The sequence below is a fragment of the Oncorhynchus gorbuscha genome, linkage group LG09 (assembly GCF_021184085.1).
Source record: "Oncorhynchus gorbuscha isolate QuinsamMale2020 ecotype Even-year linkage group LG09, OgorEven_v1.0, whole genome shotgun sequence".
In the NCBI taxonomy this organism is placed as follows: domain Eukaryota; kingdom Metazoa; phylum Chordata; class Actinopteri; order Salmoniformes; family Salmonidae; genus Oncorhynchus; species Oncorhynchus gorbuscha.
This window is the reverse complement of record NC_060181.1, coordinates 13779490-13794256: the sequence shown is the minus strand read 5'-3', so window position 1 is coordinate 13794256 and position 14767 is coordinate 13779490. Positions and strand designations below refer to the sequence as shown.

The following is a 14767-nucleotide window of genomic DNA, read 5'->3' as shown; positions in this document are numbered from 1 at the left end:
TAAATTACATGTACGTGGAAACAACGTTGATTCAACCAGTTAGTGCCCAGTGAGTTCAGGTCCACCTAACCACACACCCAAAGCCTCTACACCCGTCTCCATCCCCAAACACGTAAAGCAGTCATCTTACCATCATAGATGATGACATCCTCCATTTCCTCACGCATCACTTCATTTAGGTCATCTTGATCCTCGCCGATGTCGGCCATAGTCACCCCTTCTTTCCCCTCTCTGGGTGGTTAAGCGTTGGTGGGTTTGTTTCTGTGCGACCTGGTGATTCGAGTGTAAAAATTGAATCAAAGCTGTGTTGGCCTCTTCTTCTTGCTCCGGGCGATGGATGGCCGCTCCCCGTCAGGAATCAGATCCAGTCTGAGCAGAGAAGCTCGGCAGACAATGACTGAGAGCTCACTTCGTCTGCCTGATCACTCCCTGCATCAGGCCTGTGTGTGTGGGGATGGATAGATGGACGGGAGTGTGTGTGAGAGTGTGTGTGTGTGTGTGTGGAAGCCCTCACCACTACAACCACCGAGTAATACCAACACAGATTATTTCATAATTTCCTGTGTGAAAGCGAGAGAATTCAAGTACACTTGTTCCGTGTGTGTGTGTGGTGTGTGGTGTGTGGTGTGTGGTGTGTGGTGTGTGGTGTGTTGTGTGTGTGTGTGTGTGTGTGTGTGTGTGTCTGTGTGTGTGTGTGTGTGTGTGTGTGTGTGTGTGTGTGTGTGTGTGTGTGTGTGTGTGTGTGTGTGTGTGTGTGTGTGTGTGTGTGTGTGTGTGTGTGTGTGTGTGTGTGTGTGTGTGTGTGTGTGTGTGTGTGTGTGTGGTGTGTGTGTGGTGTGTGTGAACATTTAGGAGCACTATTCAGTGAGTCAGCCTAAGTGGCTGCTGATTATCTGGCATAATTAACTGCTTTATTTTGGGACAGCAGGGACTTGAGGTGTTAGGTCCCTTTGCCGTGTGTGTGTGTGTGTGTGTGTGTGTGTGTGTGTGTGTGTGTGTGTGTGTGTGTGTGTGTGTGTGTGTGTGTGTGTGTGTGTGTGTGTGTGTGTGTGTGTGTGTGTGTGTGTGTGTGTGTGTGTGTGTGTGTGTGTGTGTGTATATATATATACTGTGTGTGTGTGTGTGTGTGTGTGTGTGTGTGTGTGTGTGTGTGTGTGTGTGTGTGTGTGTGTGTGTGTGTGTGTGTGTGTGTGTGTGTGTGTGTGTGTGTGTGTGTGTGTGTGTGTGTGTGTGTGTGTGTGTGTGTGTGTGTATAGACAATATGGACAGTATTTGTATGTGTACCGCAATAGTTAAATAGGATAGGCCTTGACTATAATACAGTATATTCATATGAAATGGGTAAAACAGTATGTCAACAAGTGACCAGTGTTCAATGACTATGTACATAGGGCAGCAGCCTCTAAGGTGTAGGGTAGTTAGAGTATCCGGGTGGTTGCCGGCTAGTAACCGTGACTAAAGTTCAGAGCAGGGTACTGGGCAGAGGCTGGCTAGTGGTGACCATTTAACAGTCTGATGGCCTTGAGATAGAAGCTGTTTTTCAGTCTCTTGGTCTCAGCTTTGATGCACCTGTACTGACCTTGCCTTCTGGATGATAGCGTTGGTGAACAGGCTGTTGCTCGGGTGGTTGAGGTCTGCGATGATCTTTTTGGCCTTCCTATGACATCGGGTGCTGTAGGTGTCCTGGAGGGCAGGTAGTTTGCCCCCGGTGATACATTGGGCAGACCACACATCCTCTGGAGAGCCCTGTGGTTGCGAACTGTGCAGTTGCCAGACCAGGCAGTAATACAGCCCGACAGGATGCTCTCAGTGGTGCATCTGTAAACGTTTGTGAGGTTCTTATGGTTCAAAAAAATGTCTTCAGCCTCCTGAGGTTGAAGAGGCGCTGTTGTGCCTTTTTCACCACACTGTCTGTGTGGGTGGACCATTTCAAATTGCCAATTATGTGTACGCTGAGGAACTTGAAGCTTTTCACCTCCTCCACTGCGGCCCGTCGATGTGGATAGGGCATTCTGAAGTCCATGATCAGCTCCTTCGTTTTGTTGACTTTGAGGGAGAGGATATTTTCTTTGAGGGAGAGGTTGTTAATCAGGCCTACTACTGTTGTGTCGTCTGCAAACTTGGTGATCGAGTTGGAGACGTGGCCATGCAATCGTGGGTGAACAGGGAGCACAGGAAGGGGCTGAGCACTCACCCTTGTGGGGCCCCTGTGTTGAGGATCAGTGTAGTGGAGGTGTTGTTGCCTACCTTCACCACATGGGGGCGGCCCGTCAGGAAGTCCAAGACCCACTGGCACAGGGCGGGGTTCAGACCCAGGGCCCTGAGCTTAGTGATGAGCTTGGAGGGTACTATGGTGTTTAAGGCTGAGCTGTAGTTGATGAACAGCATTCTTACATACTGCAGGTGTCCAAATTGGATAGGGCAGTATGCAGTGTGAAAGGGATCGCATCATCTGTCGATCTATTGGGGAGGATGTGTGTGCGCGTGCGCGCCCTTGTGCGGGTGTGTCTGCCTCGGCTTGTCATTCCTTCACAGCTCGCAGCAGGGGATCGTGGGATTGCTAACCATACGTCTTCATTCGGCCCTCTGTGTCAATAGGGATGATAGAGACGGTGGTGACTGCTAGTAATGTTAGTATATTTCAATCATGCATATTCAAATCAACAGATGCTGTGCTGTGATTACCTAAGGTCCTAGACTATGCAAATCAGCAGTAACACAAATGTAAGGCTAAGCAGAACGTTTGTTTGAACATGAATAAACTCAGGTGCAAGAGGTTAAACTATTAGACCCGCACAAAATAGCATTGTTGGTAAAGTATTGTGTGTGCTATGGATAGTATATAGTAGTTATAGAGAGTAGAGTTAGCAGCTGTAGAGAGTAGTTGTAGATAGTAGCTGTAGATAGTAGCAGTATATCCATCTGCATATAGTAGCTGTAGAGAGAAGCTGCAGATAGCAGCTGTAGAGAGTAGCTGCAGATAGTAGCTGTAGAGAGTAGTTGTAGATAGTAGCTGTAGATAGTAGCAGTATATCCATCTGCATATAGTAGCTGTAGATAGTAGTTGCAGATAGCAGCTGTAAAGAGTAGCTGCAGATAGCAGCTGTAGAGAGTAGCTGCAGATAGCAGCTGTAGAGAGTAGCAGTATATCCAGCTGTATATAGTAGCTGCAGAGAGTAGCTGCAGATAGCAGCTGTAGAGAGTAGCTGCAGATAGTAGCTGTAGAGAGTAGCAGTATATCCAGCTGCATATAGTAGCTGTAGAGAGTAGCTGCAGATAGCAGCTGTAGAGAGTAGCAGTATATCCAGCTGTATATAGTAGCTGTAGAGTATCTTTATAATAATAATAATAATAATAATAATAATAATAATATATGCCATTTAGCAGACGCTTTTATCCAAAGCGACTTACAGTCATGTGTGCATACATTCTACGTATGGGTGGTCCCGGGGATCGAACCCACTACCCTGGCGTTACAAGCGCCATGCTCTATAGATAGCAGCTGTAGAGAGTAGCTGCAGATAGCAGCTACAGAGAGTAGCAGTATATCCAGCTGTATATAGTAGCTGTAGAGAGTATCTTTAGATAGAAGCTGTAGATAGCAGCTGTAGAGAGTAGCAGTATATCCAGCTGTATATAGTAGCTGTAGAGAGTAGCTTTAGATAGAAGCTGTAGATAGTAACTGTAGATAGTGGCAGTATATCCATCTGTATATAGCAGCTGTAGAGAGCTGTAGAGTAGCTGTAGAGAGTAGCTGTAGAGAGTAGCTGTAGAGAGTAGCTTTAGATAGTAGCTTTAGAGCACAGCTGTAGAGAGTAGCTGTAGAGTAGCTGTAGAGAGTAGCTGTAGAGAGTAGCTGTAGATCGTAGCTGCAGATAGTAGCAGTATATCCAGCTGTAGAGAGTAGCTTTAGATAGCAGCTGTAGAGAGTAGTTGTAGATAGTAGCTGTAGATCGTAGCAGTATATCCATCTGCATATAGTAGCTGTAGAGAGTAGCTGCAGATAGCAGTATGTCCAGCTCTTTCTCTTATTCTTCCTCCTTCTTCTCCTCATCTTCCCCCTCCTCCTCTTCCTTAGAGCCAACCAGGGTATCCAGTGTCCCAGGCAAGGTGACATGACTCACTTCAACACAAAACCAATTCCCCAAAAATAGTAACTAGGCTGTTGCCTGTGGATTGATGTAACTTTACTCTCTGCAAGAGTTTTGCGCACCTCACTTTGAAGCCCCCTGGAATAGACCTGATGACAAACTCATTATCAGAGGCCAGTCCAGACAAGTGGAGTCCATATAACAGCTATTATAACAGCTATTAGGGACTAAAACGCTTTCCAAATACGGGAGCAGAAATAGACGCATCAAATAGAAGTGCTAATTTGTCAAGAGTCGGTTTGTCTGTCAGACAATGAGTGACGCAGGTACGCTTGGCACACAATATTAATTCAATGTCTGGTGTGTGGGGTAACTACGACAGTCTTTGAGTGGCTAAATCTGGCGGGGAGAGAGCGAGAGAGAGAGCTTGAGTGTGTCTGCGTTGTGAATATTTATTAAACGTTTAATTAACTAGTCAAGTCAGTTAAGAACAAATTCTTATTTACAATGACGGCCTAGCCTGGCCAAACCATGCCCTAACCCGGACTATGTTAGGCCAATTGTGCGCCGACCTATGGGACACCCGATCACAGCCATTTGTGATACTGCCTGGGATAGAACCAAGGTCTGTAGTGACGCCTCTAGCACGGCGATGCAGCGCCTTAGACCGCTGCGCCACTCGGGAGTCTACATGGTTTGTCGATATCCTGGCCTGAGCAACAGCACGTGAACACGACATGGCAGGGGATGTACAGGACATCTATCTTCCCCTCTCCATGAATTATGAAGGAGCAGCAGGAAACAGGAGCTGTGACGCAGCAGCCTGAAGAACCAGTCTGTTAGAGTATAGGCCTGTTTACCACACTTTACTGCAGGGCCAGGCAGCACAGAACAGCTCCAAGGCGACAGACTCCTGATAGGTTCATTTGGTTCCCTGATTTGCATACTGCTACTGCTTTTTACAGACCATCTAATAACTAGGCAACGGTCAAAATGTATTTGAACGCGCGTTTCACGATCCGACAATGGTAGCCTAGTTTTTGGGCTTTACATTAGAGATTTGGATTATTTGTCATGGTTCTAGGTCAATTTGTAAGCTTGTTGAACGAAGAGCCATTTGGTAACCAAATGAGCCGCCTCGACAAAAAGACTGAATGCCCATCACTAGGATGGTCCAGAGAGAGAGAAAGACTGAATGCCCATGGGGCCACAGGGACCCCTCCTGCTCAGCCTCCACTAGGATGGTCTCAGAGAGAGAGATGTGTCGGGAGAGGGAGTTTGTTTAGAGACTTCTCCTGATTCGGTGTCCTGAGAAAGACTGAATGCCCATCACTAGGATGGCCCTAGAACCATGCCCCAGGACTACCTGACAGATGACTCCTTGCTGTCCCCAGTCCACCTGGCCATGCTGCTGCTCCAGTTTCAACTGGCCTGGGAGACCATGTCCCAGGACTACCTGACATGAGAGAGAGTCCCCAGTCCACCTGGAGAGAGAGAGACACTGGTCAGAGACAGCGAGAGACAGAGAGAGAGGAGAGAGAAAGGACTGAATGCCCATCACTAGGATGGTCCATGCTGGTCATTTAGAACATTTGAACAGATGTTCTGAGAGAGAGAAAGACTGAATGCCCATCACTAGGATGGCCTTTCTAGGGAGAGCCACCGTGCTTTTACACCTGCATTGTTTGCTGTTTGGGGAGGCTGGGTTTCTGTACAGCACTTTGAGATATCAGAGAGAGCTATATAAATAAATTTGATTTGAGAGAACACACACAGAGACAGCGAGAGACAGAGAGAGAGAGAGAGAAAGACTGAATGCCCATCACTAGGATGGTCCAGAGAGAGAGAGAGAGAAAGACTGAATGCCCATCACTAGGATGGTCGAGAGAGAGAGAGAGAGAGAGAAAGACTGAATGCCCATCACTAGGATGGTCGAGAGAGAGAGAGAGAGAGAGAGAGAGAGAGAGAGAGAGAGAGAGAGAGAGAGAGAGAGAGAGAGAGAGAATGCACACAGAGACACAAGAGACAGAGAGAGAGAGAGAGAGAGAGAGAGAGAGAGAGAGAGAAGCCCATCACTAGGAGAGAGAGAGACAGAGAGAGAGAGAGAGAGAGAGAGAGAGAGAGAGAGAGAGAGAGAGAGAGAAGACTAGAGAGAGAGAGAGAGAGACAGAGAGAGAGAGAGAGACAGCGAGAGAGAGAGAGAGAGAGAGACAGAGAGAGAGAGAGAGAGAGAGAGAGAGAGAGAGAGAGAGAGAGAGAGAGAGAGAGAGAGAGAGAGAGAGAGAGAGAGAGAGAGAGAGAGAGACAGCGAGAGAGACAGCGAGAGAGACAGAGAGAGAGAGACAGAGAGAGCTACAGATCCCAGTCAGAGACCATTTCCTCAGGTTCCTACCTCAGATGTATCCAAAACAACTAACAAACATAGGGGTCTTGGGATTTTATGTTCATAACTGTATTTGTAACCATTTAGCATGAAAGGGAAGCCATTGGTGGTGGTGATTCAGACGCCACGGAGACGCCACGGAGACGCCACGGAGACGCCACGGAGACGCCACGGAGACGCCTCGGAGACGCCACGTCTGTCATGGATACAAAATGGATACAATGTTCCAGTTCTCCTCTTATCCGTGATCCTCTACAGACGTGACGATTATGAGACCCATTAGTCACGCAAACAACTAAACACACACACACACACACACAGAGAAGCACACACACACACACACACACAAGCACACAGACACACATACATACACACACTCTCTCTTTCGCTCTCATAAATGCGCCCGCTCTTCCCTAACCATCCCAGCCCCATCTGTTCACTGTATTAACACACACTGTATTTTGATCCTGTATAATGATACATGATTTCTGTGCAAAAGACTACTGACATTACAGAGTCAGAGGTAGAGGTGTATCATCATGAGCAGACACAGAGACAACTACTGTACTGTATCGAGGCCTTTGAATATAAGCAGTTGTCATGTATATTACAGTAACAACTAGTTTGTTTCAGAGAAAAGCTGTAGTTAGCTGTGGGCTCGATTATCAATACACTAGAGTCATGTTGGTTTGTCCTGTATCTGTTCTGAATGCTAAATGTCATTGACTGAATAGATGGTTTGTCCTGTATCTGTTCTGCCTGCTGAATGTCATTGACTGAATAGATGGTTTGTCCTGTATCTGTTCTGCCTGCTGAATGTCATTGACTGAATAGATGGTTTGTCCTGTATCTGTTCTGCCTGCTGAATGTCTGAATAGATGGTTTGTTGACTGAATGAATGAATAGATGGTTTGTCCTGTATCTGTTCTGTCATTGACTGAATAGATGGTTTGTCCTGTATCTGTTCTGCCTGCTGAATGTCAATGACTGGATCCACTGTCTTCAACAGCACAGAGAAAACCCTGCCTCCAGAAACACAAACGGTTGGGCACACAAACACACACACACACACACACACACACACACACACACACACACACACACACACACACACACACACACACACACACACACACACACACACACACACACACACACACACACACACACACACACACACACACACACACACACACACACACACAGTACATTTTCTACAATATAGTGAATAATAGTGAAGACATCAAAACTATGAAATAACACATATGAAATCATGTATTAACCAAAACAAGTGTTAAACAAATCAAAATATATTTTATATTTGAGATTCTTCAAAGTAGCCACCCTTTGCCTTGATGACAGCTTTGCTCCCTCTCTTGGCATTCTCTCTTTGCTTAACACTTTTTTGGCTACTACATGATTCCATATGTGTTATTTCATAGTTTTGATGTCTTCACTATTATTCTACAATGTAGAAAATAGTACAAATAAAGAAAATCCCTTGAACGAGTTGGTGTCCAAACTTTTGACTGGTACTGTACATACATACACAGTTGCATACAACGGAAAACACAGCAGCACAATTGCAGTGACTAATCGTCCCCGGACCGGGACCCGCTCTGCTGTACAATGGACCTTTTCTGGGTTAAACAATGGCTCTCAGTGCCATATGGAAAAGACACAAATGATTAGAAACCCAGACGGCTGAATAGGACTCTTCAGCATCCTACATTCTGCATTCTGTCCTTAACAATGTGACAATAAGGTTCAGTGTGTAGTCTGTCACTGTGTGTTGAAATGCAGCTTATTAGCATGGGAGGACACTAGGGCCAGGAAGGCTAATTCAGATCACTGATGGTTAATTCAGGCCCTAAAAGAACATTGTGGAAGAATGTGCAACAGTGTATTCACCGCAGGCACATGCCGCACTGAGATATCAAATAGAGGGAAAGTGAAATGAGGAAGGAAGTCAGAAGCAGAGATACGTTTAGTGCACAGATCCTCCATTCATGTCAGTGTTCTTTCTACCCTGGAGAAACAGGACAGAGCAGCCATCATAGGTGGATGTAAAGAGAGTGGGTACTGGCAGTCAGAGACCGGCAATATTGCCTTCTGGGTAAAAGTGAGCAAGAAGTCTCCAACTACACATCCCTACGTATTTATTTGGACAGTAAAACTAAATTGTTTTCTTGCTGCTTTGATGGCACACTGTGGTATTTCACCCAATAGGTATGGGCGTTTATCAAAATTGGGTTTGTTTTCAAATTCTTTGTGGGTCTATGTATCTGAGAGAAAGATGTGTCTCTAATATGGTCAAACATTTGGCAGGACGTTAGGAAGTGCAGCTCAGTTTCCACCATTTTGTGGGCAGTGAGCACATAGCCTGTCTTCTCCTGAGAGCCATGTCTGGCTTCAGTGTTCCTTCTCAATAGCAGGCTATGCTCACTGAGTCTGGACATTTGCGAACATTTCTAAAAACAAATCTCCGTCCCAGTCTCAGGTCTTTTGCAGACTCCATCAGGTTTTCTTCCAGAATGGTCCTGTATTTGCAGCTGTAATCGCAGCAAAAGGTGGTGCTACAAAGTATTAACTTAAGGGGGATGAATAATTTTGCACGCCCAATTTTTGTTTTTGATTTGTTTTTGATTTGTTAAAAAAGTTTGAAATATCCAATAAATGTCGTTCCACTTCATGATTGTGTCCCACTTGTTGTTGATTCTTCACAAAAAAATACAGTTTTATATCTTTATGTTTGAAGCCTAAAATGTGGCAAAAGGTCGCAAAGTTCAAGGGGTCCGAATACTTTCGCAAGGCATTGTATCATCTACTGGTGTACATAGCATTCAATGAGTAGCTTTTGGATATCTGTATAGATTGCATTTTGATTACTGCTACAGTGACTTTCCCCACGCAGATATCACCTTTCCCCACCCAGATATCTCCTTCCCTACCCAGATGTCTCCTTCCCTACCCAGATATCACCTTTCCCCACGCACATGTCACCTTTCCGCACCCAGATATCACCTTTCTCCACCCATATATCACCTTCCCTACTCAGATATCACCTTCCCTACCCAGATATCACCTTCCATACTCAGATATCACATTCCCTACCCAGATATCCCCTGTCCCCACCCCACCCAGATATCCCCTTTCCCCACCTTTCCCCACCCAGATATCCCTTTTTCCCCACCCAGATATCCCTTTCCCCACCCAGATATCACCTTTCCCCACCCAGATATCACCATTCCCCACCCAGATATCACCTTTCCCCACCCAGATATCACCTTTCCCCACCCAGATATCACCTTTCCCCACCCAGATATCACCTTTCCCCACCCAGATATCACCTTTTTCCCACCCAGATATCACATTCCCTACCCAGATATCACCTGTCCCCACCCAGATATCACCTTTCCCCACCCAGATATCACCTTTCCCCACCCAGATATCACCTTTCCCCACCCAGATATCACCTTTTTCCCACCCAGATATCACATTCCCCACCCAGACATCACCTGTCCCCACCCAGATATCACCTTTGAACCCAGAGAGAGAAAGGGAGGATGGAGGAAGAGGAGAAGTGAAATAGGGTGGAGAGGGGAAGATAGGGGGGGAGGGACCTCCCAGTAATATCTCTCGGCGTATCATGTTGGTTCAGATGAGGTCACACACTCCCTGCTGCACATGTGTAGAGAGATCAAGTAGAACACAGCCCACGTCCCAGAATAAGGGCAGTGGGGCAGAACTAGGAACTGTGGGTTTGGTAATGAGCCTGAACACACTGAGGAGGTTGGCATTTACATAGGGAATATTCCTGGATTCTGAAAGAAAATACACACGTGACCCACAATCACAATAATGGGTGTCACAACTAAGGGCTTGGTAGAGGCCACATTGGGCAACCGAGGGTGACAGAGCTGCCCCGTGTTATATCCCTCCTCTGCCTCAGTGGTCTGTGAAATGACTGGAGAGTTACTGGAGCCAGAGTCTGTCAGTGACAGCTCCTCATTCCACATGAGACTCTCTGTGTGTGTGTGTGTCTGTCTGTCTGTCTGTCTGTCTGTCTGTCTGTCTGTCTGTCTGTCTGTCTGTCTGTCTGTCTGTCTGTCTGTCTGTCTGTCTGTCTGTCTGTCTGTCTGTCTGTCTGTCTGTCTGTCTGTCTGTCTGTCTGTCTGTGTGTCTGTCTGTCTGCCTTGTCAGCTTGGCATCAGTCTGAGGGCATCCTGTGAGCCACATCCTGCCTTTCCATGAGAACCATGTGTGTGTGGAGTGTGTGTGTCAGCCATCACAGAGAAAACAGGTGGCATCCAGACTCACACTGACTTCAGCCAATGAGGTTTGTGAGCTTTAAAGTGTGTCTGTGGATGTTATGTTGCTCCATTCTGTCATGCTGTCTGTCTAATGCTGAAAGTGGTACATAATGGACCATAATTATACATTGTGTGTGTGTGTGTGTGTGTGTGTGTGTGTGTGTGTGTGTGTGTGTGTGTGTGTGTGTGTGTCTGTGTGTTTGTGTCTGTGTGTGTGTGTGTGTGTCTGTGTGTGTGTGTGTGTGTCAAAAAGCAATTGAAGACCAAAACAAACGTGAAGCTATACAGTGCTCAAGGCGTCAACTCACAAACAAGATCCCACAAACAACAGGTGGGAAAAGGCTGCCTAAATATGATCCCCAATCAGAGACAAACATAGACAGCTGCCTCTGATTGGGAACCATACCAGGCCAACATAGAAATGAAAAACTAGAATGTGCCAGCCTTGCCAGCTTGGCTAATCAAGTCTGAGGGCATCCTCTAAGGTAGAGCCACATGAGAACCATGAATGTCGATTCAAATTGGTCCCAGGCAGCCATCACAGAGAAAACAGGACATGGCATCCAGACTCACACTGACTTCAGCCAATGAGGTTTAAGAGAGCTTTAAAGGGGGCTCTAAGTGGATGTTATGTTGCTCCATTACGACATGCTCTGGCCTAATGCTGAAAGTGGTAGGAGTGTAAAAATATGTTGTTCTTTGGTTAACCCCATTAGTAACCGAAAGGTAGCCAGATTGACCATAATTATACATTCACAGGGTCCCGCTGTCAATAACGTTGATTGACATCGGACCAAAATGCAGGGTGATTTGGGGTCAAAAATCATCTTTATTTAACGTGAACTGTGTCAAAAAGCAATTAAGAAGACTGAAACAAAGGCTGAAGTCTATAGGCAGTGCTCAAGTCTAAGGCTACACACAAACAAGATCCCACAAACAACAGGTCTGTGAAAAGGCTGTGTCTAAATATGATCCCCAATCAGAGGCAAACATAGACAGCTGCCTCTGATTGGGAACTATAGGCCAACATAGAAATGAAAAACTAGAATACCCACCCTAATCACACCCTGACCTAACCAAATTGAGAAATAAAAGGATCTCTAAGGTCAGGGCGTGACACCCACAATGAATGTCGATTCAAATTGAATTGAGTGTTGGGCCACTAACCGAAAGGTAGCCTGTTGGTTAGGAGTGTTGGGCCACTGACCGTAAAGTAGCCTGTTGGTTAGGAGTGTTGGGCCAGTAACCGAAAGGTAGTCTGTTGGTTAGGAGTGTTGGGCCACTAACCGAAAGGTAGCCTGTTGGTTAGGAGTGTTGGGCCACTAACCGAAAGGTAGCCTGTTGGTTAGGAGTGTTGGGCCAGTAACCGAAAGGTAGCCTGTTGGTTAGGAGTGTTGGGCTGTGTCTAAAGGTAGCCTGTTGGTTAGAGCTGTAGGCCACTAACCTAGTCTAAAGGTAGCCAGATTGAATCCTAGTCGACAGGCTGTAAAAATGTGTTGTTCTTTCCTAGGCTGAGCAATGGTGTCTAAGGCTGTGTCTATAGGCTTTCACCAGGGTCAGGCTGTGTCTATAGGCTGTGTCTGATCCTGTGTCCTGACTGTGACTAGTCTATAGGCTGAGTCTATAGGCTGTGGATAGGCTGTGTCTAAAAACACATTTAAAATTCACACTATTAAAGGTTACTGTGTCTATAGGCTGTGTCTGTGTCTATAGGCTGAGTCTATAGGCTGTGTCTATAGGCTGTGTCTATAGGCTGTGTCTGTGTCTATAGGCTGTGTCTATAGGCTGTGTCTGTGTCTATAGGCTGTGTCTATAGGCTGTGTCTGTGTCTATAGGCTGTGTCTATAGGCTGTGTCTATGTCTATAGGCTGTGTCTATAGGCTGTGTCTGTGTCTATAGGCTGTGTCTAGTCTATAGGCTGTGTCTAGTCTATAGGCTGTGTCTAGTCTATAGGCTGTGTCTAGTCTAGTTTATACTCTCTCCCACCCTCACTCTGAATCTGACTCTCACTATGATTCTCACTTTTTCTCTCTGACTCTCCTTCTGACTCTCACTCTGACCCTGACTCTGACTCTCCCTCTCACTCTGAGCCAGACTCTCACTGTCACTCTGACCCTGACTCTGACTGTCATTCTGACCCTGACTCTCACTCTCCCTCTCCCTCTGACCCTGACCGTTGACTCTCACTGTCTCTCTGACCCTGACTCTCACTCTGACCCTGACCTGACCCTGACCCTGACTCTCCCTCTCCCTCTGACTCTGACCCTGACCCTTGACTCTCACTGTCACTCTGACTCTCACTCGGACTCTCCCTCTCACTCGGAGTCTCCCTCTCACTCAGAGTCTCCCTCTCACTCTGACTCTCCCTCTCACTCTGACTCTCCCTCTCACTCTGACTCTCACTCTCACTCTGACTCTCACTCTGTAGATGACTCTCACTGTCACTGACTCTGACCCTGACTCTCACTCTGACCCTGATTGCCACTGTCACTCTGTCCCTGACTCTCACTCTCACTGACCCTGACGCTCACTCTGACCCTGACTCTCCCTCTCCCTCTGACTCTGACCCTGACTCTCCCTCTCCCTCTGACTCTGACCCTGACCCTTGACTCTCACTGTCACTCTGACTCTCACTCGGACTCTCCCTCTCACTCTGACTCTCACTCTGTAGATGACTCTCACTGTCACTCTGACCCTGACTCTCACTCTGACCCTGACTCTCACTCTCCCCCGCCCTCTCACTCTGACCCTGACCCTGACTCTCACTCTGACCCTGATTCTCACTCTGACCCTGACCCTGACTCTCACTGTCACTCTGACCCTGACTCACTGTCACTCTGACCCTGACCCTCATTCTGACCCTGAGCTCTCTCACTCTCTCACCTGACTCTCACTCTCACCCTGACTCTCACTTTGACTCTCACTCTGACTCTCACTCCTGCTGTAACACATGAGAGGCGTGTTGCTATGGTGGGGGAAGATGTTCTGCCTCTTAAAGCCATTACACATCAGGTTAAGGCACCTTTCCCCAACACAGATATCACCTGTCCCTACCCAGATATCACCTGTCCCCGCCCAGATATCATCTTTACCTACCCAGACTTCCCCTTCCCCTACCCAGATATCACCTTCCCCTACACAGATATCACCTTCCCCTACCCAGATATTACCTTCCCCTACCCAGACTTCCCCTACCCAGATATCACCTTCCCCTACCCAGATATCACCTTCCCCTACCCAGATATCACCTTCCCCTACCCAGATATTACCTTCCCCTACCCAGATATTACCTTCCCCTACTCAGACTTCCCCTACCCAGACTTCCCCTACCCAGATATCACCTTCCCCTACCCAGATATTACCTTCCCCTACCCAGATATTACCTTCCCCTACCCAGACTTCCCCTACCCAGATATCATGTAAAACTTTTTGGTGGTTCCATGTAGAATCCTCTGTGTAAAGGGTTCTACCTGGAACTCAAAAGGGTTCTACCTGGAACCAAAAAGGGGTTTTCAAAGGGTTCTCCTATGAGGACAGCCAAGAACCCTTTTAGGTTCTAGATAGTACCTTTTTTCTAAGAGTGCCCTGGTAGTGTTTACAAAGCTGGTCTTACAGCTGCAGACCAATAGTGTTACATTCACTACAAATGGTTCAAATCCCGGCAGGGTGCTGTGTTGCAAAGACCTCAGAACTAAGAATGGGTTGCATCTGAGACGAGGAACAGATCACAAGCAACAGTACTTTCATCATTTCCACGTAGACCACTGTTAAAGAAAACAAAGTGTGGAAGTTCCGTTTGAGAAACATCCCTTTCTGGGTGTGACTGACAGTCATTCTCAGAGATGAATTAGATAGGGACACATGCTGAAGAGAGGATGCTGTAGGATAGGCCAAGTCTTTTATTTCATATGAAAACCAAAATAATACAAGGACGTTTAACATAGTAATTTAAGTTTGGCAGTGGCAGAAACAGAAAAATA

At 46.7% G+C, this 14767-nt stretch overlaps 1 protein-coding gene across 3 annotated transcripts in view; it reads right to left on the bottom strand.

Annotated features, from left to right (window-relative positions):
- Positions 1-14767, bottom strand: part of LOC124043188 (rho family-interacting cell polarization regulator 2-like) — a 157750-nt gene that overhangs the window by 124185 nt on the left and 18798 nt on the right. The window contains exon 1 of one of the 3 annotated variants that reach the window (XM_046361476.1): positions 131-323. The exons of the other annotated variants lie outside the window; for them this stretch is intronic. Within the exon in view, the coding sequence (XP_046217432.1) occupies positions 131-209 (79 nt within the window). The 5' untranslated portion in view covers positions 210-323. Of the gene's footprint in view, positions 1-130; positions 324-14767 lie in introns of those variants that run through there. 3 annotated transcript variants of the gene reach the window in all.